This window comes from Zootoca vivipara, chromosome 12 (genome assembly GCF_965207765.1).
Source record: "Zootoca vivipara chromosome 12, rZooViv2.hap1.1, whole genome shotgun sequence".
Taxonomy (NCBI): domain Eukaryota; kingdom Metazoa; phylum Chordata; class Lepidosauria; order Squamata; family Lacertidae; genus Zootoca; species Zootoca vivipara.
Genome location: NC_142595.1, coordinates 21,738,566 through 21,766,565, shown reverse-complemented (window position 1 = coordinate 21,766,565; position 28,000 = coordinate 21,738,566). Strand labels below are relative to the sequence as shown.

The following is a 28,000-nucleotide window of genomic DNA, read 5'->3' as shown; positions in this document are numbered from 1 at the left end:
GCCGCTAGATCAACCAAGGACCCTAACACGATGAATGAGACTTCAAGCCCAGTCTCAGAAAAGCCTACTTCGAGCAGGACCTCCATCCCAGTACTGACTTCCTTTGGGTCACGGAACTCCTCCATTTCATTCTAAAAGCCAACTTCTCCTTTGGTTGTTTTCCTAACCTACTGCTACTGGGGGACTGGGGAGTGCTTGCCGTCTCTCTTTGTGATTTCCTCCTCCCCAGGCCTCACTGAGGCACCTAGAAAAGTCCCTCCCCTCAGACGTTTTAAAATGTTCCTTCAAAAATGGCTGCCCTGCGGGTCTCATTTCCTCCTACAAAATGGCCAGCCTTGGGACTTGGTTCCTGCTCCCCACAGGGCCGACTTCCAATACCCAGAATGGCCAATTTAGTTTACTCTCTTGTCTTCTTCCCCCAAATTGGCCAGCCTATTTATTCTTTTCCTCCCCTCTTGCTACAATATGGCTGCCCATCTATTTTCGGTTTCCCCTCAGATCTCCCAACCCCTTCCTTTGCCCCACTCCCCATCCACCCCAACCTTAACTTTTCTACTCTGGCAACAACTTAACGTTGTTCATGTATAAAGAACAATTAAGAATTATTTTTATTTATATTTTTGCCAGTTGCCACAGCCTGCAAGCAACGACGACACTGCTCAGTGCCAGTCTTCGCTATTCCTTTACGAGGGGGTGGGAGAAAGGGGGCAGAATCACTACAGAGGCTCATAAAAGGGGAGGGGAGCAACTAATTTCTGGAGATGCCTCAGAACCCCGTGGACATTTGCTGCTATTCAACTTTCCTTACATTTAAGAAGAGAGAGAGAGAAAGTTGTAATTAATTGATTAATGTGGATCCTTGTAGGTGTGTGCTGAGTCATTCATGAATCAACGGTGTTTTGACTTTGGGGCATGTGTATGCTTCCATTTTGTGGGATTCTGTTGTTTACTTGCTGTATCAAAGACTGTTCTGGAAAGTGGGGCGGAACTTGTGTGTGTGCGTGCGCGCATCGCAAACCGAAATATCTGTGTGTGGTGTTGTGTATTTTTTCATTCTTTCTTTCTTCCAAGCCATTGGATTAAATTTGGAAGAAAAGCAAAGACTGGGGGGGGGGGAGCACTGAATTTTGAGCCTGTAATAATGCTCCCCCACCCCCTCACGATCTTCTCAACCATGCAGAAGCAACGTACTGTTAAGAAAGGGGAAAGGAGACTCTTATAAGAAGGGGCACGGAGCCAAAGCAGGCAGCAGAGCGATGTTGAGAACAGGGTCCGGAAACAGGAAAGTCAAGCTTCCTGTGGAATTAATCAACATAATGTAGCACTTTAAATGTCCGTTGAGTTACTATATATGTGAGATGGGGGGAAAGAGCCCTCAAAACGTGTGGAATACCAAATAGAGGAGGCAGGTTTCAGGGAGAACGGTGTCAGGGTATCAAAGAAACTGGGCGGTGAAGGAGAGTTTGGGGAGAATTTGAAGAAGGCCGAAGGAGGTGAAATTAGGCCCTTTTCTAAGCACGAGATTTTGGTGGGCAAAATACAGTGGAGGCAGGTGAACAAGCGACTCTCCTTTGCTTAGTTCCTGCAAAGGTTCCTCCTAGGATAGACTGTGAAGCTTTGCTGGAAAAAGAAAAGCACCGAGTAGCCAGGCATGCCGATAGCTGGCATGGGCAGAAAATCCACCTGCCACCCAACCGCCTGTGGAGTCTCTTCCAGGCCAGGAGAAGAGGATGGCAGGGCTATAGAGCAAAACAAAGGACTGTTGGGAAAGTCCTTTGTTTCAGTGGGGTTTGCACAGGAGAATTCCCCATTGGATTGTGCCCCCAAATAAGACTGGCACAGAGGGTTTTTTTTAGAAGGCTTAGTTCTGCCGATGGGGTGATTGGCCACGAAGCTCAAGTTTATACCTCTGGGGACCTTTCTCTTGGGCTTGGATAGAAAAAAATCAGCTTTGGGCGAAAGGTTTGGTGGGTTATTAAAGCTGTGTTTATTCTCGATCTGCGAGAGGTGGAAGCTTTTGGTTTTTTCCTGAAAGATTGCGTGTGGCATTTGGGCCGCGGAAAGCACAACGGGGAGTTGAAAAAGGATAATCATGACAGCACAAGGAGGGAGGATACAAGTGAGGCATGGGGGTGTGTGGGGGGGGGAAGGATGTCGTATGTCAACAGCTGAGTCGCAAAGGCAGAAAGTGAAAGGCTGTCGGGCCCAGCGAGAAAGACTGGGAGAGTTTGTAGCCATGGAGGCTTTCTACAGATAAAAGTACAATACGCAGGTGTGTGTTCGGAGTGGGAGGGGGAGGGATGTTCCTTGCAAGGTCGTCCTGCACAAGAGTCATTGAATGAACAGGAAACAGCCTTTGCCAGCTTGGTGCACCTCCGATGTATTGCACTACAACTCCCATCAGCCCCAGCCAGTGCGTGCTGATGGGAGTTGTAGTCCAAAACAGCCGCAGCTCGCTAGGCTGGAGCAGGTTGGTTGGCCTAAAACGTTAAGCACAGGCAGAAAACGAAGAAATAAATTAACGTGGCATGGGTGCACATGTGAAAACGTGCCTCTACATGTATAGCAAAATGGCGTGCTACTGTAAAAAGTAAAAGAAAAGAAATGAGTCTGTATGCAACATAATACAAGATGTAATCACTCCTTGTTTTGTTGACTAGCTCGTCCTTTTTAATTCTATTATTCTCAGAATATTTTGGGGGGTGAAACGCTGCGGGGAATTGGTTTTTTATGGTTTTTCTTCTTTTGTTTTTCTTTTTTGTAAATCAATCATTTTTGTATAAAGATTTTAAGAGAGCCTTTTTTTGAATAACAAAGTTTTTAAAAAAGTCAAAAAAATCAAATATGTAACAACAAACAGCAACAAACAACAGTCCACAAATGCAATTTCTTGGGATTGCAGCAAACAAACATGGAAGAAAAAAGCAACCTCTTTACATTTAAGTGAAGTGTCTTAACATTTTATATATTTGTTTTAAGAAATATATTTACATATTATATATATATAATATACGTAATATAAATATATATATATAAATATTGAGGAAAAAAGAAAAAGAAATCCTTGTTGTGTCTAGTATATTTAGGGGGGAGGAAGAATGGTGTGTGTTTTTTCCCCTGATTAAATTATGTACGTATCTCTTTGTACTTTTAGAAACTATCAAAGGTGGTGGGGGTGATGATGATGCAAAATAAAGCTAGAGGCCACGATCCATGGGGAAGCGTTTTGCTCTTGGGCAGCTCCAATCCCGACTATGGGGCTCATGCCAGAGTCGTTCCCTGCTGGGCTGTGCCTTTCAGAGTTTAGAAACCCTTCCGCAAAGCTAACATTCCATCTCTGGGGCTTGCTATTGTCTGTTTCTGATTGTCTGTTACTTTCATATTCCCTCTCTATGTCCATCACTGGCGTGAATGGAGCCGGCAGAGTCCATTATCCCATTGCATCTTTCTCCGTGAGAATTCTCTTGTTTTGCAGCCCAGAGGGACCAAGGCCTGGCAAAGCAGGGGAGGGGAGGGGAGGTAGGGTTTTGAGCTACTGACCAGGGGCTTTAAAGGCGTGTCCGCTTCATAACTGGCTTCCCCACCCCAGTAGGATGGCCTACTCTACACAGCGTTGGGAGGAGTCCTCTACTTACAGGGCAGTTGCATCCAAGTCGGGTTTAAAGGTAAAGAATCCTTGCAAGGGAGAGCAAGCAGGCGCCTAAAAGTTGCCCATCCTCAGTTGCTGCCTGGAGAGGAGAGGAGAGGAGAGGAGAGAGAGCAGGCCACCTGGTCACAGATTTCCCCATCATGGTGAGATGCTTTGCATTTCTATTTGAAATTATGACAGCTGTTTCTAAATTTATATCCACACATGCACATTTTTGTGAAAATCCGTCTCCTCTTTTGCGTGAATGCATTTCCTCCTTTCTGGCAAAGTGTGAGTTGCCTTGGGAATTGTTGTGTTGGTGTTTGCCTTGAGGGTTTAAAGGCCTTTCCCCTCCCCAGGGAACCCTGTTCTTTGAGACAGGTTAGGGATCTTTCATGCAGAATTCTTAGTAGCTCAGCAGGCTATCTTATAGGATTCTGGGGAGGACTCCGTGGCAGTTAAAGAGGTAGAAAAAAGTGTGTAGAATTGCCCTTACAATGTCTGTTCTGTGAGGCTTCAGAAGAGAAGGGATGCTTGTTTAAGGCACACGCACAGGCCTGATTCTGGAGTAAGACCAATTTCCAAATAGCTATGCACTCACTGCAAACAATAAGGAGTAGCTTGAGGTGGCCAAACACCTCTTAGGCAGACTTCCTCAATCTGATTCTCACCAGATACTTCAGACTACACCTTCCAACACAGCCATGCTGGCTGGGGCTGGTGGAAGTTGTAGTCCAAAATGTCTGGAGAGTAGCATATGAAGGGGAGGCTGTAATAAGTAAACAGCCATTTCATCTGCAGAACAGGAATACTGGGTAAGAATCCAAGGGACTGGGAGAAAAAACGATCAATCGCTTTAGTTCAAAAGTGGAGATACACTTCACAAGCAGGGATGCATCGGAGGCATTGCTACTTCTGCAGAGTTGCAAAATCTAAAGCACAGACGGTTTTAGAGCACAGATGGTACTGTAGGCTTGAGAGCCCTTACAGCATTGGATCACTCAGATTCTGCTACAGTTAATCTGGATTAAGTGTCATCATCTGCCGGCTCTGGCTTATTTACTCACACTCAATAATGTGGATGTAGAAACCCCTGTTCACCCATCAATATGCATTGGAAGGAGAGGGAAATTCAGCATTTTCTCTGCTCACTTAACCACAGCTGCTCTGACTAAGGGATTAGTAGATTTCCCCTCATTTCAGTCGGTTACTGCTCCGCGGGCTCTCTGCACTCCTGCCTTCTGCTCCACCTCTCTTCAGATTTAATCTGGAGAATTTCTGTAATTTATTTTGGGCAGTGCATGCACAGCTTGCTGCAGGGAAATCCTTTTTGTGCTTTTAGTCAATGCACATAATCACCAGGACACAAGGAAATTCAGACTCAAAGTGATGGGAAGCCAATACAGCCCTCATCTGCTAGGCCTACACACATGGTCATAGCATGAATCAAAATCTCTACCCAACACATACTTAAGTGCTGAGTGAGAGTGAGTACTAAAGGGTAGAAAAAATACAAACTTTTTAAATGAGTACCCAAATTACAGGAGAACAGAGAAGCGGAAAATGCTCCCACACATTTTGCCCATGATGCACAGAGGTTGTAACTGCTCAGTTGATGTTAAGTGTTAGCATTTGTTAGATCCCTGCTATGTTGATGTGGAAAAGGGAGAGAGAATGCTGTTTTTCTGGCAATAGCTTTTACAGTCATTCTGAATGCATTGTTTTCACCTTCTTTAGCCTTACAGGTCTTGGATTATCTGATGATGCAGCCTTGCCAAAGCTCAGTTGGGGCTGCACTTGATCACAAAGGGGTTGTATCCAACAAAGTTATCATGTTAACGCAGGTGTGGGGAATCTTTGCCCCCCCCCCCGATGTTGCTGAACTCCAGCTCCTATCAACCCAGGCTATGGGAGTTGGGAGTTCAGCAATGTGTGGGGAAACCAAATGTTCCCAATAACTCCACTAGCATAAGAACTGCTTGTTCAATTGGGCTTCCTCTCCCCCTCTTCCAATGCCTCCCCCCACAAATCTGTTCTGGAGTTTTCCTCGACCCTCTGGAGCAGATTGGGGGAGGAGCTTAGGGGATATTCAGGGAGAAGAGAGGGAGAGGAAATTGCCTTGGACAGGTGGGAGTCCTTCCACTATTGGGGTGACTTTGTTGAACACAACCCTAGGATCCATGCAGAGCTCCTTGGAGAACCCATTGTTTTGTACTCTGAGCAAGTGAAGATGCATGTTGCTATGCCTGTGCGCATAGCGATGTGCAGACTACCATATGCAGGGAATGGCGCATACATGGGCATGGGCTAGCCTTATCGTGTGGTAAGGTGCAGTGATAGCCTTTTGTCCCTAATAAGAATAGCTGTGAGAGACAGAGCACCATTAAAGTGAAGAGGTGCTATGTCAAGCGAGCCTTGTGCAGGAGAATGCCTTCCCACTTTGATGAATATTTGGAGGGGGCGACGGGAAATCATCTTGATTTTCTGCCTTATCAGCAAAAAGTGTTTTGCATCGCCCTAGGCTTGCAACATGGGACACACTGTCACAAATCAAAGACCAATGAAATATAGGACAAAAAAGGGACGATGTTAGGGAGACAGTGGTTTCATGAACCCATTCCCTTTTAAGTTCCATCCATTTTCCTTGTCTGAAGCACATTTGTCCTTTCATTGTGTGTTGCTGCACTTTTGTGTGTGTGTGTGTGTGTGTGTGTGAGAGAGAGAGAGAGAGAGAGAGAGAGAGAGAGAGAGAGAGAGAGAGAGAGAGAGAGATTGTCATGGCATCATCCAACTGCTGTGTGAGCAACAATTGTGCCACAATTCCTTTTTATTTTTTGAAAAAGGTTTTGAACTTTTTTTCCAAAGGCATAAATTATAAAGCACCAAACTATGCATGTATTATTGATTGAGTGAGTGAGTGTGTCTGTGTGTGTTTTTGGGGAAAACAATCACCACTGCATGCCACGAGCCTCGCTTTACTTGTCTGGTTGTTGTTTTCAGATTTTTTTTTTAAGAAAAAATAATAATAAAGGGTTTTTTAATATATATATATATATATGATAAAAATAAAAGAGAGAGTGAAACCTTTAGGCACTGTGTAGGGAGGACTGATGATGATGTTGTGTGTCTCTTCGCATGGATTTTATTGTGAACTGATTTTTTTAAAGAAAACAAAAACAAAAACCAACGCTATAAATGACACCACACCAAAACTGGTTATAAAAGAAAGCAACAGTTCTAAAAAAAATCTGTAACTTTTGTAAATCTTTTTGCTGCTATCTGTAGGTAGAGTTCTATGTATAAATTCTATGGATGCCATGTTTTCTTCTGTGACAAATGTGATCATTGTTAGTCAAAAATTCCAAATGAAGGTTGCTTTTTTTAATTTCCCCCCTTTTTTGTTTTGTTTCCTATCAGAGTGTCTGACTTTAATAAAATACTCTTCCCCCCTTCCCGTGACACTTCTTTTCTTAAAGCTTTGTTTCAAATCCATTCCTTAAAAAGCAAACTTGGCAGCTATGTGCTGTTTGGTATTTGCGAAATTAACGGACTGTGAGAAAGAGCTCTTCTCCCCACTCCCCATGCAGGCTCTGTGTACTTGTGGAGCATGGTAGCAGGCCAAGTGAAGTGTACTGTGTATTCTAGAGCACGGGTGGACAAAATCAGGCCCTGGTGGGTTAAATGCAGCCCCACAGGCTTCTCCACAAGCCACACTTCTCAGCAGCCTTCCTAGAGTTTTTTTGCTGGTGTTGCTTTCATACCTAGATGATGGCGTGTTTGTGTAGATGCACATGCATCTTGTTCTTTGCATGGCTAGAATGCAGCCTAGTGTCCAAAGGAAAGTCACACCTGCCTCTTCCATCTGCTTTCTGTCTCTAGCCCCACCTACTTGGGACATGTGGCTCTCAGGCCGAAAAGGGCCTTCAGGTTATGGTTCTTTGTTTTGGAAAGGAAAAAAATGGTGAGCAAACGTTCTCTGAATAAGCCAGTTTATTTCCAATATGTATATCACTGTAATTCTGAGGAGGTCCTCAAAGCAGAGTTTGGGTTTCTTCAGTTATTTCGTTTGACCATATATATATATGTCTGACATTGTACAACACAGTGATGGTGGGAAGAGGGACAAACCATGCAGGCAGGCAGGCGCTTTTAAAAAAATCAACACTGTCAATATAACTGGGTTTTTTAAAGGAGCAAAACAAAAGAGTCTTCATTTAAAAAAAAATCCTTATAAACTCTTTTTATCATATGTTACACATTTAAAGGTTATTTACAAAATAAAGTGAAAAATAAAACTTTACAGCAAATATTTGCATAAAAGAACAATGCATAACAGTGTAGCAAACAGTTTAGCTTTGCTAAGTTTTAAATTCCACATCTCTACACACCCCTTTTCAAGGCCTCAATGGAATGGCTGTAAGATGTGCATTAGAAAATGCGGAGTGTGGAGCACACAGCACATTTGTGGCTAATTCAATTGTATCACAAATCATAGGCATTTCCATTTTTTGGTGTTTTGTGTTACAGTTGTTTTATGTCCCTATCAGCATGAACAACATTTCTGTCCTTTTAAGTCTTTTTTGGAATTTGTCTTATGAAAAATCCCCCTTTGTTGAAACTCCACAGAATCCATTAGCATGTCAGTGCTGGAGGGCGCAAGCGCTAATAATCACCACTCACTTCCAATTGCAGAAACCAATCAGCAATTTGACAGAGTTTGAGCCTATGTAACCTTCACATTTCAGGCAAAAGTGGTCATCAATGTGCCTGATGAGTTTCTGAAGTTCTAAAACTCATATAGACATTTTAAAGCAGTCAGGTATATAATTTTTTTATACTCTGCATCTACCAGATACTTGAGGCCAACACTGCAACCATTGCCAGACCAAAAGGACACTACAGCACGTAGATAAAATCTCCAGTTGTGACAGTCTCTCTGCTCTAGTATAGAGAATTCTATGGTTTTCAAAACAAGAGCAAAAAACAGAGTCCATTCCAAATGAGAGGGAAACTACAAATGTAAGAATTCCAGCAGGGTTCCATTTCCAGATCCAAGCCTGCCACTCTCAGCATGCCACATCTCATTTAGGATTACATCCAAGGTTGCAGCCTGATTCTACCCAAAATGGAACTAGTGGACAAAGTTTGGTATGCACTTTTGGTGGAAGCAATTTGCTAAATTTGAGCAGAAAGTGTACAGGAATCTGCATGGCTTTTGCTAGTCTCCTCTATACTCTGGTGCACATTTTTAACATTAGGTAGCCCCCAGATGCCCTTGTGAATGAGTCTATTACTCTGAGTTGTGCTGCATCATGGACTATGTAGTACATGTAGCTGCTGCATACATGGTGTGGGAATTGAATAATGAGAACAGCAGGTCTGGAAGCACAAGGAGTAAACTGTGATCCTACAGGCCAGATATTTTGAGTCCTGGTGTCAAGGTAAACAGCACAATTCATGGTGGAATTCCACCAGGTTTTGCCTGTGCTGCTCTACAATCACTACCTTCTCAGAAGTAATTATAAGGGTGGTTATGAAGGTACAGAATATAAAGCACTTTGGACACAAACTAGATTTTTAAATAATCATTGTTGGTGATTACCAAGCCATCTGTGCCTTGAACCCCACACCAAAGTATTTGCACCTATGACACATACAGAATTTGCACACTGCTAGCGCTTACAGGTCAGATTCCTCTCATATAGCCAGCACTTAATTTCTGATCCAAACTCAAAAGCTGCAGCTGTGAATCGGCTCCACCCAAACACCCTAGCCTTGGATTGATATCTGGCAACTTGTTCCACAATGGCTCATTGGTACACACATCACTACCTTAATGTTGCACTCATTAAAACATGAATATGCATGAACTACCCTACCCTTTAGAGCTAAAGTGAAGACTTGGGAGAGCAGAGTTGAAATCCCCACTCAGCCAAAACAGCTTGCTGGATAAACTTGGGCCAGTTACTGGCTTGGTTCAGACAAGCTGTCTTCCCTCCCCTCTGCATAGGCTTCAGTTTCTCATCATGATTTGTTAACTGATGTGCAGCCAAACATCCCTGGCTCTGGTGTTAACAATGAACCTTGGCTCAATGCAAGTCAGGAATAAAGCACTAAAGCCAGTGTTAAAGAGGAGGAAGAGGAGGAGGAAGAGGAAGAGCCGGCCGAGGAAGGAGTGCTTCATGGTTTATGAAGCCTGGCAAGATCATCTGAAGCAGGCTAACCTACCTAACAAGGCTGCTGTGTGAATAAGCAGGGAAAGGAATGGCACACGCTGCCCTGATCTCATCACAGGCAGGGCAAGATAACGCTCTTGTAGCAAACTTCAAGGTTATTTTGCCTGCAGACATATACAAGCAGTGAGAAGTTGCTATGGAGACTAGAAACATTATGATAGCAATGTTTGCCTTTCATCCTGCAATGATGAGGATGGCTATCTAAATGCACCCTCCAAATGATGAAATCCAGCGTCTGCCAACACATTTGAATGCTGCCTCGCCCTCTAAAGGAGCTCAAAATCGCAGTTAAGCCTGCTAACACCACTGGCAAGTAGGTAAGGCTGGCATGCAGCAATTTGCTCAAAACCCACCCACCAAACTTCATGGGCGCTGGAAATGGTGCTTCTGCTACAGCTTGGGTGCAACAGTGAAAAGCCACTATCTTGGTGAGGCTGTTTTCTGACTCTGCAGCTTTTTTCTGCAGAGGCAGCTCCTACACTTCACCATAGAGCATTCACATATTAAAATAGCACCTTGCCTATTTACTCGCTAAAAGAGCCACTCCGGTTTCTCTCTCATGCCATATAGACAAATGAGATTCTACAAAGATCAGGGACTAGAAGGAACATTTTACACCACAAGGTGAAAGCAAATCTGTAAGAGGCCTCTCATCTTGAAGGAAATGAAAAAAAAAATTATATGGGCAGGAAGGATGAGTATCTGCCCTAATCTGCAACACAGAAACAAGTGGCACTCTTGGTTCACTTCTGTCCCAACATACTGAGAAAACTAAGGAGGGGAAGACATTGCCAAGAAGAAATGTAGCACCAGCAAGAATCAAATAAAGTTTGTGTGTATTTTGGAGGGCAACTGCATAGCACAGGATGGTAGGATTATGGCATTTCAGCTGTTGCTGGAACAAAGGCTGGAATGGAATCCCAACATATGTTATCATGGGAATGAAGGAATCTCTCAGACTCTCTTAACTGGCATACCTGCACAGGGCATTGGAGGGAGGGAACCAGCTGTGCTTGTCCTCCGTACCTGATGTCCATCCTTCTCACCCACAATACAACTCACACAAGGCCCACACTCAGCCTTATCACTTGCCTCTCTGCACTGCAGGTTTTTTTTGGGGGGGGCATGTCACGGTAGATTTGAGTGTGAGCGGAACAATCTACATAGAAAGGATTTACGTTAGAAATCCTCCACATAGGCAGCAAGTAGGTGCTCCACATCCTCTTTAGCACCAAAAGTTACTGGGAAATGTTACAAGTTCATAAAAGCAGCCAGACAACTTCCCATTTACACTAACGGTCTTTATCCTCTACTCTCCAAACAACTGCATCCCTGAACTGTACCCAACATAGGTAGTACTTGGCTGATCAACTCCCGAAGCCACTGTATTTTTCCTTGTGGTTTGTACAAACTGTCACAAGAGAAGAGTGGCAAGGAGTCGGGCAGAGACACAGGTAGGCAATCGGGACTTTCCCCCCACCCACGTTCTCAGTGGCAGAGGGAGAGCTAAGTTGTATAAAGGTTCACAAACGCCGACAGTGCAAGGCAGCATCCTGTAAGGCTTCAGGCAGCATGAAACCCATAGGTAGGAAGGGCAAAGGACAGGTCTAATCCCAAAGGTGAACCCAGATGTTCCACAGGCTCCTTCTGATTCTTACTTTTTTGCCAAGAGGGGTCACCATGGGAGCCTGTTGTGGTAAAAAAAAGCAACCCAAAGACCATGAATTTTCTGGCACTTTGAAGACTAGCAGTGAATTGGTTGGAACTTTCAAGAGACCACAAGACTCCTTGTGGCTTTTGTGGTGGGGGAGGAAACGGGATGGTGCCACTTAAAGCAGGAGGAGAGCAGCGTGGAAAAAGCCGCATGCCTCTAGAAAGGGCGTTTCTGGCTCTGTCATTTTTGGTTTCTCCACGGGCAACTTCCAAGTGCAGGGCCAAGTCCACCCCATGCCCACAGGGCACAAGTGCTGCAACTGAAGGGGGTCTAGCCAACTCTGCAGGGGTGTTGCAAAGGCCAAGCCAAGGGAGGTGGGAAACTGGGGAGCTGGTTGCTCACCTGCTCATCTTGGGAGAAGGCACAGAGGGAGCAGTGGGGTGGCTTTTTTTCTTTCTTTTAAAGGGACCTATTCAGGGGGCCCCAAGATCGAGGCATTCTTGTGCCCTGGGAAGGAGGACTCGGAGGCAGAATGGCATTGGAGCAGGGGCTTGATCAGCGGCAGAACTTTGGCAGTGGTCAAGGGGAAGAATGAGCTGGTCACCATGAGCATTTCTGATCTGGCTTCCCAAGAACTTCCTCGGGAAAGAGGCAAAATGTGGGGCGGCCAACAAGGCAGAGAAGGGCAGGGAGTGGCTCCTGCTGAACAACCTCCCGCCTGCCTTCTCCTTCACACACATGCCCTGAAAGCCAACCTGCAGACCAGCACCCTGGAGCCAGAGAAGCTATTCCAAGCAGGAATGGGGGCTGGCCACCCCCATTGCCCCAGGCAGCCTCCCAGCAGCAAAACCAAGGCAAGAGCTTCCTATGGGCTAGCCAAACAGCCCCTTCCCTCGTTTCACCCGCCTCCTTTTCTCCAACTGCCACCCTGGGGAGGGAAGGGGAATAAATAAATTAACAAGTAACAAAACAGGAGAGTCATTAAATTAAGACCAGGGGGAAGGGGGTCAGAAAGCGAGGCTGGGGCAGGGAAGAAACTCTTGCTCCACTGAAGTTTGAGGCTGCTGGCATGGCCAAGCAAGGGTTCCTCCCCTGCTGCTCCAACCAGGGGCTTCCCCCACCTGCCCCCTAGAGGCACTGGTGGAAGCGCAAGGAAGCTGTGCGTCGGGGAGCTGAGCGCCCTTCAGAGCCGGCCTTGTGGTGCTGCTGCTCGCCACCGGGAGCAACCGCACTCCCCAGCGCAGACGAGGAAGGCCGAGCTTTCGTCGACTCCAGGCTGGAGAGCCCAGAGTCTTTGTTGTCCCGGAGGGGAGCTCTGCTGGTGGCATCCAGCGGACGGGCCTCGGGGCCCCCCAAAACATGCTGATCCTCCCACTCGTTGTAGTTGAGGTCCTTGAGGCCGCCGGGCACCACCACCGTGTGGCGCCGCCAGCTGTTCCTCTTGCGCCGTGTCTCGGGTGAGTGCGGTTTGCGCAGCCGCACTGCCAGCATGTCATCAGCCGAGCCGCGGAAGCGGAGGCGCAGCTGCTCTGTGAGGGAAGGCCGGCTGTGGGCCTCGGCGGCCCCCGTGGGCTGCAGTGACTCCTGACTCCCCGGCGAGCTGGAGCTCGGGGCTTCCGTGCTGCCTTTGGAGGAGGCCTCGCTGCTATAGCGGGGCCGTGAGAGCTTGCGCCGGGCCAGGGTGTCGCACTGCATGAGGCGGTGGGAGCTGAAGGAGGCTCGGCTGTGGAACGCTTTGTCGGCTGCGGCAGCTCCGCCTCCTGCCGCTGCCTCCAACCCAGCTCCTTTCAGGACCATCCCGGCCTGCCCCGGCACAAAACCGTTCTCGGTGTCCGTTTCCACGTGGCTAAACTCACTCCGTTCATCGTCTGCCTCCTCCCCACGGCTCTCTGCTACGGACTGCACCTCGGAGCACAGGCTGCGGTCGATGGTGGACAGGGTGGAGTAACCCGACACGATGGAGCGGGCATCGTGGGCCGGTTCTGGGCTTCCCCGAGGTGCTGCCTTCTTCCTTTCTTCCAACTCTACTTCGAGCTTCACAGAGCCCTCTGGGCCACTCTGCCCACCAGGCTCTGGACCTCTGCTGCCGCTGCTGTTGCTGCTCCCAAGCCCCTCTGCCTCTCTCGGTTCCTCCTCTGCCCCCACCTCCTCCTCGTCTCTCTTGGCGGCTGGTTTGGCGGCCGACTCGTGCTCAGAGTCGTCGTCTGTGCTGCTCCCGAAACGCTTGGCCTCTCTCCGCTTCTTCCTCTTGCGGTTGACAGCTGAGATGAAGGAGATGGCAAGCATCTCCTTGTGATAGTGCTCCTTCCGGGAGCCCCACGAAGCCTGCAGCAAGGGCAAAAGGGGTGGGGAGGGAGAGAGAGAGAGTTATGCCTGGGGAAAGCTGTCCAAAGCAGAGGCAAGGTAGAAATGTTCAGGCTTTGTGGTACCCAAACTTCGCCCCCCCCCCCAATCATTTGAAATTTGCTGCTGCTGGTCTTGGCGCGGACCACTTCATGATTTTTCTGCCTTTGGTAGCAATTGCCATGTCCTGTGCCTGATGCTATATTATTTCTAATTCTATTTGCATTTCTTCTTTTACTTCTTACATTGCATGTTATTGTGTTCCGATTTGCGCTGCACAGAAATCAAACTGTAATATGATGAAAGAAACAAAAGGGAGAAAAACGCAAGTAATTTCTTAAAAAAAACAATAGGAATATTTAATGGGGACGTGCTGTGGACCACTTGAATGAAAACCACGGTCCCTCAGAGCATGGTTAGGGAACCCCTGAGTTACAAGACTGGTCAACCCTGCGATAATAACCCCTTAAATCACTGATCTGTTTACATGCCCTAACAGAGAGCATCATATTCAGTATCATTAATGCAGATTCACAATCCTCACAAGTGCTTTTACATTTGCCCTGGCAGTAAGTATAAAACGGGAAAGTCAGATATCACTGGGAGATGCTACAGTACCTGGGTGAGTCACACAACCTATGGGCCAAGAAATGCATGACCTTACCTGTAGATGTGCCCTTGCAAGTATGGTTCTCTCCCCTCCCCCCCCCGCCTTACAAACTAGTCGAGTGGGGGACCGGATCAGTCATGGGGCATAGCTGCCAAGTACCCCGTTTTCCCCAGGAAAACCTGTATTTTCTTACTGTTTCCCACAGGTGTCCCAAATGGCAAAATACCCCGAATACCCCCGAATTAGGGAGTTCCTGCTGGCAGCCATGTTCTTCTGGTGCCGCACCAGCATTGGAAGTCCTATGGGAAGTCCTATTTCCAAAATGTTCGCAGCGCTTCTATGCACTTCCAGACATGCGTAGAAGCGACTTCTGGCACTGCGGACATTTTGGAAATGGGCACAGTGGCATTGGAAGTCGCTTCTACGCATGTCCGGAAGTGCGTAGAAGCGACTTCCGGTGCCGCGGCGCTGCTGATCCCGGATTTTTCAACCTGGAACTTGGCACCTATGTCATGGGGTGGGGATAGGGGCTTTTGCCTCCAGATCAGGCCTCCCAAAAGCACAACTTGTATGGCATTGCAAAAAAGGAGAGGGGTTCTGTTGAAAAGAATGGAACCCTTTTCCCCCAGTGCAAATTGCGAGTGCAGGGGCCCCTTAAGAGGAGTTGAACCATCTTTTCCCGCCTCCCCTTCCCCACTCAGGTATGACACAGAAAGGAGCCTTACCTTTGATTTAGCTGAACCACTGTTGGTCGAATCTGTTAACAAACGAAGAGGAAAGAGAGAGAGGAGAGGATCAGTAAGACATGGGGCAGTGTTGGGAAAGCGGGTAGGTTGTGAGGCTGCCGGGGGGAACACTTGTCCCCATGGCTTCCCTGCAGCGAAGGTATGTCATGCTCCCGAGTCAGCGCATTAGAGCTAAACCAAAAGGTGCACCCCATAAAAAAGAAGGGATGACTCAGCAGATGTTTCTTCTGTTCTGACTATGGAAGTCTAAAGCAGTGTTTCTCAACCAGTGTAGTCCCAAAACATCTGGAGGCACACTGGTTGAGAAACACTGGTCTAAAGGCTTCTCTCTCTCTGGCCAGTGTAAAAAAACAATGCAAAGCAACAACAAGTGCTATTTTGGCATCCAGGGCTGACTTTGCTCACCTTCCCCTTAAGTCTGGATATTGAGTTCAGCTAATGGCTATCTATGAAGCCCTCCAAATGGAAACCTAATAAGCCTTTTTTATTTTCTTCATCTTCCTGACAACACGAGAGGTCGTTTCCAAGCCATGCATTTCTGCTAGCAGAGCTGGGGGCCTCTGTATTTTGCAGTGAATGTATTCATTAGCACAGCCGCTTCTGAAACTTCACTGAGCTGAACTTCCCCTTCCTTGGTTGGCTACTGGCTCCTTAAGACACACACTTGTGCGCAGAGCACTCGGGGACTCCTGAATCTCACTCTTCCCTTCAGCAATCTCATTAGGATCACCGCCTGCACTTTGGTGGGTCGGAGCATTGGCTGTTAATGGCCCAATCACCAAGGTCATTTGCACCCCCTGGTGGTGTCCTGTGGAAGGACACTCCCAATATGAAAATCAAATTAAAAGATAAGGCACCCCAAATTCAGGGGCTCTTTCGATAGACATCTAACTAAGGTAAACCTTTTTTTCTAACTAATGTTGTCGCATCACTTTTTGTCAGAGGAAATTGTCTTAAAGTGAAGGACTCATGCGACCCTATGCCAATTTCTTTATCCTAGTACATCTCTGAGCAAAACACCAATAATATTTTATTATTATTAAAAAATAGGCCAAGATTGAAGAAGGTTTGGGAGCAGGGGGCTCCCTCTTGTTAAATAATAGTCCAGAGAAGGGAAGTTGACCCTGGGTGTTTACAAACATGCCACCTTGGACCACAAGCCAGCATTTCATTTTGTCTCATGTTCACTTAAGGAAAATAAAATTTAATGAACTGGTGGCAAAATAAAAGGGGTGGGAAGGGGAGGAAATCAAGAACAAAGAACAGATCAAGCACCCCAGAACACACAGAGTATCCTGAATGAATGAATGAATGAATGAATGAATGGGGGCTTTGTAAATGTGGGGACTACAATCAGGCACATTTGTTCAAGTGATGGTGACAAGGCTGTCAGGAAGGTTAGTGGAGCAAAGTCAGTGGAATTAGTGAAGTAGAAAGGCAGATTGAGCACAGAGCGGTTAGGGGGAGGCAGTGGAACATCTGACCAACACCTGACTTGTCGCCACACACAGCTGCCTGCCTCCTGCTCTATGGGCCCACTAACAACATGGCAGGAAGGCACAGCATCCTAACAGCCAAGGCATTTGCACATACGTGCGCAGTTAGTCCCAAAGGAGATAGTGCCACAGTTCCACCCAGAGGAGCAAGACCGAAGCCAGATTCATAAGCCATGTGACCCACCAAGAGCAAAATGAGCTCATCGCTCAAGTATATGGGGCCTGCCTGGGACTGTAAAAAGGGGTGGCCAAGGCGGCCACAATATATGACTGGGGGCCAGAGTTGGCCCTGTGGATCATGAGGAGTTTATCAGGAGCTCAGTGTTAACAGGATTAGGGACAGGGCTGGTCTCCCATCTCCTTGAGCAGCGATTCTGAAACAGGGTCCTCCTGTTTTCCACTCATGGGCAGCAATGTGAGGATGGGTTCTGAAAGCACGACAGGATGCAATGGCAAAAGAAAGGAAAGGAAATGCTCAAGTCATTCCCAAAGAAAAATTGCGATGGATGCCAAATTCTCCTGTTCTTTTTCAACCCTTGTGAGGATGCGGAACAGCAGGTGCCACCAGGGTGGAATCAGCTCTGAAATCAGTAGGATCTTGACTGCTGTGCGTGTGGCAAACATGGCACTGTTTGGAATGCTTCAAAATGCTTCCCCTGCCCCTTCGTACTGAATGTACAGTACAGGTGCACTGGAGTGCAGAAGGAACTGATGTTTTTAACTAGAAGCTGCTCGAGCAGCAACACTGAAATGAAACAGTGGCCCAAAATCAATCAATGAACCAGATTAGTGCCCCGCAGTACAACGAAGGCTGTGTTTGGGAATTCTTAGTCCTTTGTCCTAGAGGGGATCTGCCTTAGCTGAAAGTGGGGCTCATACCTTACAGCCCACATAGCTGAAGGCGAGTCATGAACAGAGGGTGGTGGGGTCGAGTTTTACAACCAGCTTAAAAAAAAGAGATTTGCTCCTCTGCCTCTGTTCAGCCATTGCCACGCTCAGAGAGCCACACCTAAGAGAATGGTTGGCAGATGTTGCCCAGGTGTTTTAAGGGGTACTTAAAGCAAAGTAGTGGCATTGCAGCCCCACCACCCCCGCCCAACGTTTAATAAAATTAAAAGCCAGGCCAGGCAGATCCAGCAAAGAGGAAGCAGGGGGCAGAGGTGGGTGATGGCAAGCCCCATGGGGCAAGAGCACAGGCAGGAACAATGGCTGGAAAACCACAGAAAATTCGTAGGGGCACGGTACCAGCCAAGCCGTTTGCGCAATAGCTCCCCCACCTCCACACAATCACACACAAAATCCGCCACAGCAACGTCAGCGGCAATGAAAGCAACAGACAATATAATGGATGGTCACAATGGCCCACTCTTGACAACCAAGGCCTCCTCCCCACCCACAACATAGAATTAGTGGCTGGCAATAACGAGAGTGAGGAAAGGCAGGAAAGTTGCTCTGAGTCTGCCCCCAACCCCAAAGTCCTTGAAAGAGCAAAACCTCTGAAGGTGGGGAAGGAAACATTTCCGGTCTCTAGGCTGCGGCATCCAAGTTTTATGGGCAGACACCTTTTGCTTCCCAGTGGAAAAACTGAATACAAAACAGTTGGAGCAATTATTTTCAGGGATCCAATATTAGTTGGTGCAAACATATATGTAGGCATTCAAATCACACAGAACTCTTCATCAGGCAGAGAAGAAAGACAACTTAAATCTTGGGATTTAGACTGTTTGCATGAGCAAGTTTTGTTCCTATTATATTATTTTAGACTTGTCTATACTGAGTAGATATCTTTTGTTCTAGTAAAATGTATATAAATGCAAACTAAATAAAACAAAATAAAGTTACATATTGCTGGAGCTGTTAAAGATAAAAATTAACTACCTTTCCTTTCTGCCTGGAAAAAAAAAGTTCTGCACCAGCTTAGAAAGCTACTGATATGTTTTGTTTTAAACTATTTTCACAACTGATTTTAAATTGATTTTTTCCTAATGCTTGGTTTTAAGAAGCAAGTCACAAGCCCATAAAGTGGCCCTCATTTTTCACTCCTGACTTTTTAACAGTAAGGAGCTCAACCTCTGTCTCATCATGGTACACGCCAAAGTTGTAGCTCGTGGAAGAACCAATAAGGAACCAAAACCACTTTCCTGTTTTCCCCAATCTCTCGTAATCACCCAATGGAATTAGTGCATGTACACCAGAGCACAACCACACCGTACCAGCTCTAGAGCTCCGGCAGTTCCGCTGGAGTACGGAAGAGGAGGAAGAGGGAGGAGATGGAGAGAGAGAGAGAGAGAGAGAGAGAAGGAACAGAGAAAGACAGCAAAAAAAGGTTAAGGAAGTTCGTAAACAGTAGAAAGAGAGAGAAAAAAACAAAACAAAACCCCACTTAAACAATACCTCCCATCAATGTTAGCAACTCCAGATAGAGCGCAAGAGCAATTCCCCTCCAGTGCCAAAAATATGGTTTCTCTTCTGCCAACTTAAAAGGCTCTGTTTGCCACTGGCCAAGGGGTAGGGTAGGTGACAATGGCTATGCATGCCTTTTTTCTAAGGACTGTGCTATCAGTTTCACCTTATGCAATCAGCTGGTGTAGACACAATGCTGGTGGCAGGGCATCCAACCATATGCCCCCTCGACCTTTGTTCCTCCTGGCTTATCAAATCTAGAAGAGGGCGGGGCTGACTGGCTGGGTCCAGAGTGTGTTCAAAGCTTCACTGCATGTGGGGGTGGCCCCTGCTGCACTGAAAAGAGGCAGCAGTGACTGTTCCTAAAGAAACTGGCTCTGGACCTGTTGGATTGGAACAGCTATCGGCCAGTTGCCAATATCCTCTTTGCGGGGGAGGTGGTGGATAGTGTCGGCATTCTTGGAGGACACCAATTATTCAGATTCATTCCTATCTGGTTCCAGGCCTGGCTACAGAACTCAGCTGGCCTTGGTCCCCCTTTCCAGAGAGGGGAAAGTGCAATCTTGCTCCTGCTTCTTAATCTTTCTTCGGCATTTGAGGTCATTGGCCACAACACGCTCCTGGACCAGATCTGGGAAATGTGAATTGGTGGCACTGTATTACAATGGTTCCAATCAGGACAGCCTAGACTAGAGAGCAGCGTTGGAAGAGTGCCTTTGGCCCCCTGGTGGCTACACTATGGGGTGCAACAAGGGACTTTCATCTCTAGTGCACATGAAGCCGTTGGGAGCAGTCATTCGGCGTTTCTGGGCCAGGTGCCATCAGTATGCTGGTGACAGCTCTATTTCTCCATGACATCTGAATCGTGAGAGGCTGCGCAGTCCCTGGGCCACTGCCTGGAGGCTGAGGTGAAATGGATGAGGAAAAACAAGCTGAGCTTGAATCCCAGAAAGACGCAGGAACTGTGGGTGAGTCGCTCCCACATTGGGGAAACTGGTCAGCTGACTAGCCTGGGATGGGGCTGCACTCCCAGGTTGGCAGTTTGAGGGTGCTTCTGGATCCAGCTCTGCCTCAATGGCTACAAGTGCCATTTACCAACTGTGGCTGGTTTGACAGCTCCGACCATTCCTGGACCGGGAAAGCCTTGCCACAGTAGTTTGTGGATTGGTTACTTCAAGATGGGATTACGGTAATACGGGCAATGGCGGGTGTGTGTGTGTGTGTGTGTGTGTATTTTTTAATTACATTTTCTGAATAACAATTTAAAATACTCATTTTACATCCTTAAGATATCAATGGCTTCCCTTCTTCCCTTTCCATGGTTCATTTTACATATCATAAATCACTGCACATTTTACAAAAACTATACAATTCAGTATTCCATTAATGCTTCCATCAAAACTTTTTACACTGTTATCTTAACACTGCCAGTGTTTTCAGCTGTACACAATTATTTCCTATATATTCAATAAACGTTTTCCAATCTTCTTTAAACGTATGTTGTTCTTGTTCTCTTACTCTATATATTAAGTCTGTGAGTTGTGCATATTCTGTCAACTTAAGTTGCCATTCTTCTTTAGCTGGGACCTCACTTGTTTTCCATTTTTGGGCTAGCAATGCAAGGAATCTTGGGCTTCCCTTGCACTCGATTCAGAAGCTGCAGCAGCACAGCTGCCAACAGGAGTGAGGCCTTGTCAGCATATAACACCTGTGCTCAGAGATCTGCACAAGTTGGTGATTTTCTACTGTGCCAAGTTCAAGGCATCACTGTTAGCATATAAAGCCCATAACAACTTGGGGCCAGTTTACCTACAATATCACCTTACCCAACACGTGCCCACTTGACCGCTTTGATCGGTGGAATTGGCACTAACTACTGCAGGTGCCAATTAATATCTGTTCCACATTTGTAAGAATGTGATCAATTAGTGTGGCAGCACCTGCCCTTTGCGACTCCCTGCCTACTGAGATCAACCAAGCGCCTGTCATTGTACTCTTTTCGGTGTCTGCTAAAAACATTCTTGTTTAGACAAACCTACCCGGATGCTTAAAAAGTTGAGGCAATTTTAATCTGCTTTGGCATTTTAACTTTCGTATGTTTTAAAATAGGGTTGTAGATTTTTCTCAGTTTTATTGTTTCACCTCTGTTTGGAAGCTTCTTCCAATCAAGCAGTGCATTATATTTTATGAAATTGCGAGAAAGCAGGGCAGGGAGAAAGAGATGCACATTGTTGCTAACAGTGCAGCCTCAAAGGGAAGGAGCTAATCCCAGTGGCTTATGCCCAAACACGGACTTTTCTGCCGTCAGGGAATTGCCCAAACGCAAATGTTTTTCAGAAGCAGGCAGATGGCTTTGGCAAGGGATGTTGAGCATCGTGCACTCGAGGGATGGGGTTAGATGGACAGGTCAACAACAAGGAGCTAAAGATAATTTACAGCCTATGGGAAAGCTAAGAGAAATGAAATCTGGGTTTATGTATGAAACGTGTAGTGTGAAAGGGAAGTGGACAGACTCCCCCCCCCTTTTTTTTTTGCTTGTTGTGCTTAAATACTGGAACTAATGGGAAGAACTTTTACAGAGAGGCAACACTGCAAAACACCAGTCAAATCCTTGCACTGTGGGAATTCCACAGCCATTGGGATGAAACAATGTCCACTCACCTGAAGCGTCCCCCGGTGCTGCTGTCCTCCCAATGTTGGGCAGAAGGTACTCAATATTCGGCACTGATTGGGCCTCCTGCTCATCTACAGGGGTCTGCAAAATGGATGCATTTGTGGTTAGGAGGAAAAGATTCAAGCTGGCTGCTAGATGTACAGTGTTCAAGACAGAGAAACCAGTAGGAGAACACTTCAATCTCCCAGGACATTCTATAAAAGATCTCAAAGTAGCTGTCTTATTACAAAAGAATTTCAGAAATAGACTGGAAAGAGAAGTTGCTGAATTGCAACTTATTACCAAACCTAACACCAGGGAGAGACATTGGATTATTATCTCATTATAAATGATAACGCTATTTTTAGCCATCTCACCCATTGCTTTTTCTTGTAAGACAAATTGCAGTCGTTAACAGTCGTCAACAGGTTTACCATACCTATCACCCATTCCCACCACCCTTCTGAGTAATACCCTTCCCCACCCTCTCACTATATATAAGGGTCTGGTGACTTCTGTTTCAGTGTATCTGAAGAAGTATACATGCACACAAAAGCTCATATCAACGACAAACGTAGTTAGTCTCTAAGGTGGTACTGGAAGGAATTTTTAATAGTGTTCTATGGAATTCTCTTTCTGCTCAGCCAACTCTGTTATTGATGTGTTTGGCTGCACTGTGGAGGTCTCAGTATTTCAGTATAGGAAAACTGGGAGCTCTCCACTCATCTATCTTCCTTCCTTCCTATACCTGGGGGGAAATGGGGGGAAAGGGAAGGGAAGAACCACTCCTCCCATCTCATAATGTTCCACAGAAGAGTAAAGCTGAAAAGAACTAAAAGATTATCTCATCTGACCTTGGGCCAAACAGGGAAGACCAACCACTCAACAGTCCACCACAGTTCAAGCCTACAAAACCTAGACCACAGTTTTAAAACAGCTGCCTTGGTTGCCAGTTCGTTAATGGACACAATTCAAAGTACTCACATTCATGTTTACAACTCTAAAGGACTTAGGCCCTAAATATCTGAAAGAGCACTTCCTTTCCTATAGACTCCCTCCAGTGCTAAGAGTGGCAGAGGGGCCCCTCCTATACGTCCACCACCCTCATACATTTGGGGCAGGGGGTGGCAGCCTGGGAGAGAGCAGTTAGTATTTGTATGCTCATCACCTCTAGAAATCAAGATATATACACACACACACACATGCATATAAACATACGAGTCCAAAAGCCAGCAACGCCTGTCTGGCAGAAGCAACAGGGGGCCAAAAGAAGTGCCATGTGTACACCTTAGCAAGCAAAACCTCTTTCGTACCAATTTCAGCATTTTTAAAAAGACTGCCTGCCTCCTGTCTTTCCTGCGTAAATAGATCTGCGATCAGCATGAATCCTGGGATCATCCAATGAAAGAAAATGGTGGGAGATTCCAGATAGACAAAAAGAAGTATTTTTCCCACCCAGCTCATTATCAGAACTATCAATTTCATGGGCAAAAGATGCAGCGACGACCAGCAGCTTGGACAGCTTTAAAGGGGAGGGGAGAAGTTCGAGGAGGGCAAGGCTATCAATGGCTAGCAGTCACTATGGCTGCATACTATGTCTAGTATCACAGGCGCTGTGTCTCTGAGTACCAGTTGTTGGGAAAGGGCTAGTGCCTTCCTGTCCTGCTAGTGGGTTTCCTCACAGGCATCTGATATGCTCCTAAATAAACCTTAGGCTCTTTTACCGCAACAACACCCTAGCTGCAGGGCTGCCCTTTCTGACAACCAACAGCAGAAACACGGTCTACAGAGAGTGGCTGGGAAAGGGCTGTGCTGGCACCCTGCATTCCCAGGTACCTGCATCCTCCTCCTTTCCAAGTGACTCACCTTCTCACCTTTATCCTCCTTGTCGCTGAAAAACCAGTCTGACTGTGGAAGGGAAAAGTCAGAGGAGAGGAATCAAAGCTGAGTCGAGTTACTAACATTAATTTCCCCCATCAGTCAAAGCCAACATCATCTTAAGACTCGCAAGTTTAAAGGTGGGCTGGGCGAACTTGTTGCTCTTCAGGTGTTATGGGACTACACCTGTCCCATCTCTCCTGATCATTGGGCCATGCTGGTTTGGGCAGTTGAAGGCTGGAATCCAAGAGGCTGCCTGCCCTGGATTTAAAGGGATGCCGTGGCAGGTTCTTCACCCCTGAAATAAGAACACGGACTCTTCCTGGCTTTTCACTTCGCAAGACAGACGTACGTTCTGCGAAGCTGGGCACTGGGTTAGCTAGTCATCAGAATTCCTCCTTCCTCATTATGCTTTTGGAGGGCTTCCCACCTATTGCAAATAATAATTTCTAACTCTTGTATTTAGCCAGTTGTATGATCCTTTGCCCTCTCTGTTGTTGTTATTTTTAAAAATCACAACACAGGAACATTTCTGTGCATTGACTTTCCACTGGCTTCAGGGAACTAGGAAGGGATATATTTGAGTTTTTAATTTGATCCCCCCCCCAAAATACAGGTTATTTTCCCATACATACACTACAACTTCCAACAGTGTACGCCTATAAAAACAAGTTATGATTAAGTGATCCACAAGTTAGCGTAAAGCTTTGGAATTGGTATTTGGTTTTCTGGAGAATTTCTGAATGAAATAAAGCTCCACCATTCTCCCACAACAGTTTCTTTATGCTTTGCGCAAGCCTTAATGTGTGAGTAATTTTTTTCTGTAAGGGCAACACACCATGCTCTCTTGTACCAAGCATTCAAGTTTGCACCTTTTCAGTCCTTCCAGAATGTGGCTTCAAAGGAGGGATTTATTTGTGACAGCCTAACCCACTGGTTATTACTTCCCCTCAACCCAGCTCATGCTTCAAACTTGCAGAACCATTCTCTCCCTTACCAGCCCTCTATTCCTGTAGAACAGGAAAATACACATCTGGTTTGAACCCAGTGAGGGTGCTTCTGAAGCAATCCCACTGCTCTACAAATGCTGCAATGACTTTACCCCAAGGCAGGGAAGAGGAGCCTATAGCCCTCCTGATGGGACTACAACTCCCATCAACCCTACACCTGCTGAGCAGCAGCTGGCAAGAACAGGGAAAGTACGGTACTTCACAGCTGATCCACTGGTCAAGAGCCAGTTCAGAATAACAGCCAATAGTTGCGATTATAGAAAATACTGGAATGAGACCAGTAGTGTCTACTGCTGATTTCTTCATTAACGTACAGTATGAGATATTCCTTGTATCTCGCAAAAGCTCTTCTTATATGGATAAGCTAACGTACCTCAATAAATTTGGAAATGCTCACCTATATCTACAGTGATGGGAGCAAATGCAAAACACAGCAACCACTTCGGAAACTTATGATGGATAAAAAAAAATTGCATGCATTTCTTTGCAAGAAGATATCCAGATGACGTTTAAAAAGTAATTAAGTGGAGGTCATCCCACATCCAGGAGGCAGGGCCAGTCTTCTCCTGGCTGCCTTCCAGCCCTCCCCCACCTGCCATTCCCCTTACGTGCTGTATGAGGGTCTCCACGATTTTGTAGCGGTCAGGCATGTGTGTCACCATGTCGGTCATGTTGTCCTCTGACGTTCTAACAAGGGTGGGACCAAACACCAGAGCAAGATTCCGGGGCTCCATCTGCAATGCAAGCCATTGTTGTTTTCAGGCATAAAAAGAGAGAGAAAAGACTATTCTGGCATTGGCAAAGGAAGCTACAAGACTGTTTCCCGTAAACATCTCAGCTTTCAGTCCCAGTTATAGTTATATAACACCTGCACTGTACACAATACACTTTGCTATTGCTTATGGAATTCTGTTTAAAAAACGGAATTTGGCCCCAAGGAGCTTGCAGGCTAACTGTGCAATCCAACCATTGTCTTTTGGGAAGTTTGGGGCTTACTTCTAGTTAAGTGACTAGGATTGCAGTGGAAGATATGAAGACAGTAGAGATGGACACTTAACTTAGATGGTTCTAAAAGGGGCTTAGACAGAAGGCCCATTTCCAACAAAGGAGGAATGGCAGACGAAGTTGATGGGAGTATGCAGAAATGGCGAGTTTAACTAGCAGAGTAAGAGAGCAGGAAGGAAGAGTTTTTAAGGAAGACTGGAAATGGTTTGTAGGATATTTGGGGGGGGGGAATCATTATAAACAAATCAAACCGTTAGCAGGATTAGACTAAATTCAGCCGTATAAAATAAACTGAGATTTAAAAAAATGAAAAAGACAGAATATGGAATACTTAGAATATGCAGCAGCAAAGGAATGGGGGGAAGGGAAGTCGATGTTAAATGTATAAACGTATTGTTGGCATTTAGGTGAATGTGGAATCCTTGCAAAATTGAAAATTATACATAAATAAAATTACAAAAAGATAAAAAATAAAAGGGGCTTAGACAAATCCACAGAAGATAAGACTATCAACATCTTACAGTCACAATGGCCATGTGCTAACTCTAGGCTCAGTTACACTACCTCTCAACAAACCTCTCATTTCTGGGAAATGAAAGCAGAATGGGGCTGCTACCCTCCTGTCCCCCCAGCAGGCTTCCCACAGTCATCTGGCTGGCCGGTGTGGGGACAGGACACTGGACTTTGGTCTGACCTCTTACACTGCTTACGAGGCACTGAGATCAAACCACTCCTTAGCCTAAGGCTGCTTCCAGATGAAGCAAATATACTGAGAAACTGTCCTGATTTGTTTTCACATAACCTGCACAGAGGCTATACAATGTCTCTGTCATGGGGATGTTGGGGTTTTGTTTTCTGGGAGCAGAGTTGTTGTGGAAGAGTGTTGCTTACCCATGGCTTGTGCTATTTGTTGCACCTACATGGATCTTCTTCCACATGAAGAAGCTACCATATCATACTGCGTATTTCTTTCGGTTCGGCAAACATTACCTTGTTCTTCTCGGAATGATCAGCAATTGTCTTCAGGTGTCCCACCAGAAACTTCAGGGTCTCGTAATAATGGCCTGGCAAGTCTCGGATCTGAGGAACAGGTGGAAGAACAGCAGCAGCCACCGATTAGAGCTTGGGTCATCCATGAAAGATGGAAAATCCCTCCAATCCCTCTCTTCTTCCAGATTTCTCCAACAATTTTGGAGAAATGAATTTGGCACTCAAACTGCAGGGGTATGGAAGCTTCTGAATTTAGGAAGACACAGAAACCTGTGAAACTCAAAAGCTTACCATCACCTACATCAACCAAAGCTGGACCCCAAAAGATATAGCTGTACCTGCTCCATAAGGCATGCTCAGGAATTCACCTGAGTATGCGCAAGCTTAAAGTGTGTGTGTGGACAGGTAATCCTGTGCTCAAGTCCTTCCAGTTAACTATAACTGCACAATCTGAATTTGCTGGCATGTGATTGAATTGCCCCTGAAATCAGCAACTGCTTGGCTGTGGTGTTGTAGTGCTCACGACTGCGAAAGAACCCAGATTTAGGGAACGAAGATACTTCAGCATGAGACATTTAATCTCAGGGTTGTAAATTGGGCGAAAGATTCCTGCACTGCAGGGGGTTGGACTAGATTGACCCTTGTGGTCCCTTCCAGCTCTACAGTTCTCTGATTCTTTGTGCAGCAAAAGAGAAAGTTACAAGCATGAGCGGGGCTCATTACAGGATTTGTCAATATGGAGTTAATTACATCTTACACAATTTAGCTACATATAACAGTTCAAGAGCGTTAGAAATATGGCAGGGGTAGCCACTGTGGTACACTTAGTCATTCCTTAACTACAACTCCCATAATCCCTGGCCATTGGACTATGCTGGCTGAGGCTGATGGGAGTTGAAGTCCAATTATTTTTGTGCTACATGTTGGTTCTCCCTGGCATATGACTAGCACTGGGTTTCCTTCCCTATGTACTTATTTCCTACATGTTTTTCCCTCTTCACTGGTTCAAGGTTAATTATTTTACATAGTCAGCATGCAAGTATAAGGTTCATTCAGCCAGGCCAGTCCACCCACCCCAACTTTAGTCCTCCGTAATTGGCATTAAGAGGCTTTTGGTTTGTACTCAGGACTATATAAGCTGCCTGTGGCCTTTGTTTTAGAGGTTACTTTAGCAGACATCATGAAGAATTGCCTTTAGGGTTAAGAAAGTCTATTTTAAAAAACAAAAACAAAACCAGACTCTTTAGAGCGATTCTGTTGGTTTGTTTTACGAAATGAAAAATGGGACAAGAGAATGCTTAAGATTATAAAGGGATGATTTTTTTAAATTGTTTAAACAATTTTTAAA

The 28,000-nt window shown here is 45.9% G+C and overlaps 2 protein-coding genes across 13 annotated transcripts in view; one reads left to right on the top strand and one right to left on the bottom strand.

Moving 5' to 3' along the window:
• Positions 1-2,897, top strand: part of SRCIN1 (SRC kinase signaling inhibitor 1) — a 263,545-nt gene extending 260,648 nt beyond the window's left edge. For all 10 annotated transcript variants that reach the window (XM_088655243.1, XM_088655240.1, XM_088655247.1 and 7 more), the window contains one exon: positions 1-2,897. In XM_088655243.1, the coding sequence (XP_088511369.1) occupies positions 1-135 (135 nt within the window). In that variant the 3' untranslated portion in view covers positions 136-2,897.
• Positions 2,898-7,600: 4,703 nt separating this feature from the next.
• The window catches only part of ARHGAP23 (Rho GTPase activating protein 23), a 175,286-nt gene continuing 154,886 nt past the window's right edge, over positions 7,601-28,000 (bottom strand). For all 3 annotated transcript variants that reach the window (XM_088655239.1, XM_035135511.3, XM_035135510.3), the window contains exons 19-24: positions 26,653-26,742; positions 25,266-25,391; positions 23,636-23,677; positions 21,778-21,871; positions 15,197-15,228; positions 7,601-13,843 (exon numbers count right to left, since the gene is read on the bottom strand). In XM_088655239.1, coding sequence (XP_088511365.1) covers positions 12,647-13,843; positions 15,197-15,228; positions 21,778-21,871; positions 23,636-23,677; positions 25,266-25,391; positions 26,653-26,742 — 1,581 coding nt within the window. In that variant the 3' untranslated portion in view covers positions 7,601-12,646. The remainder of the gene's footprint in view (positions 13,844-15,196; positions 15,229-21,777; positions 21,872-23,635; positions 23,678-25,265; positions 25,392-26,652; positions 26,743-28,000) is intronic.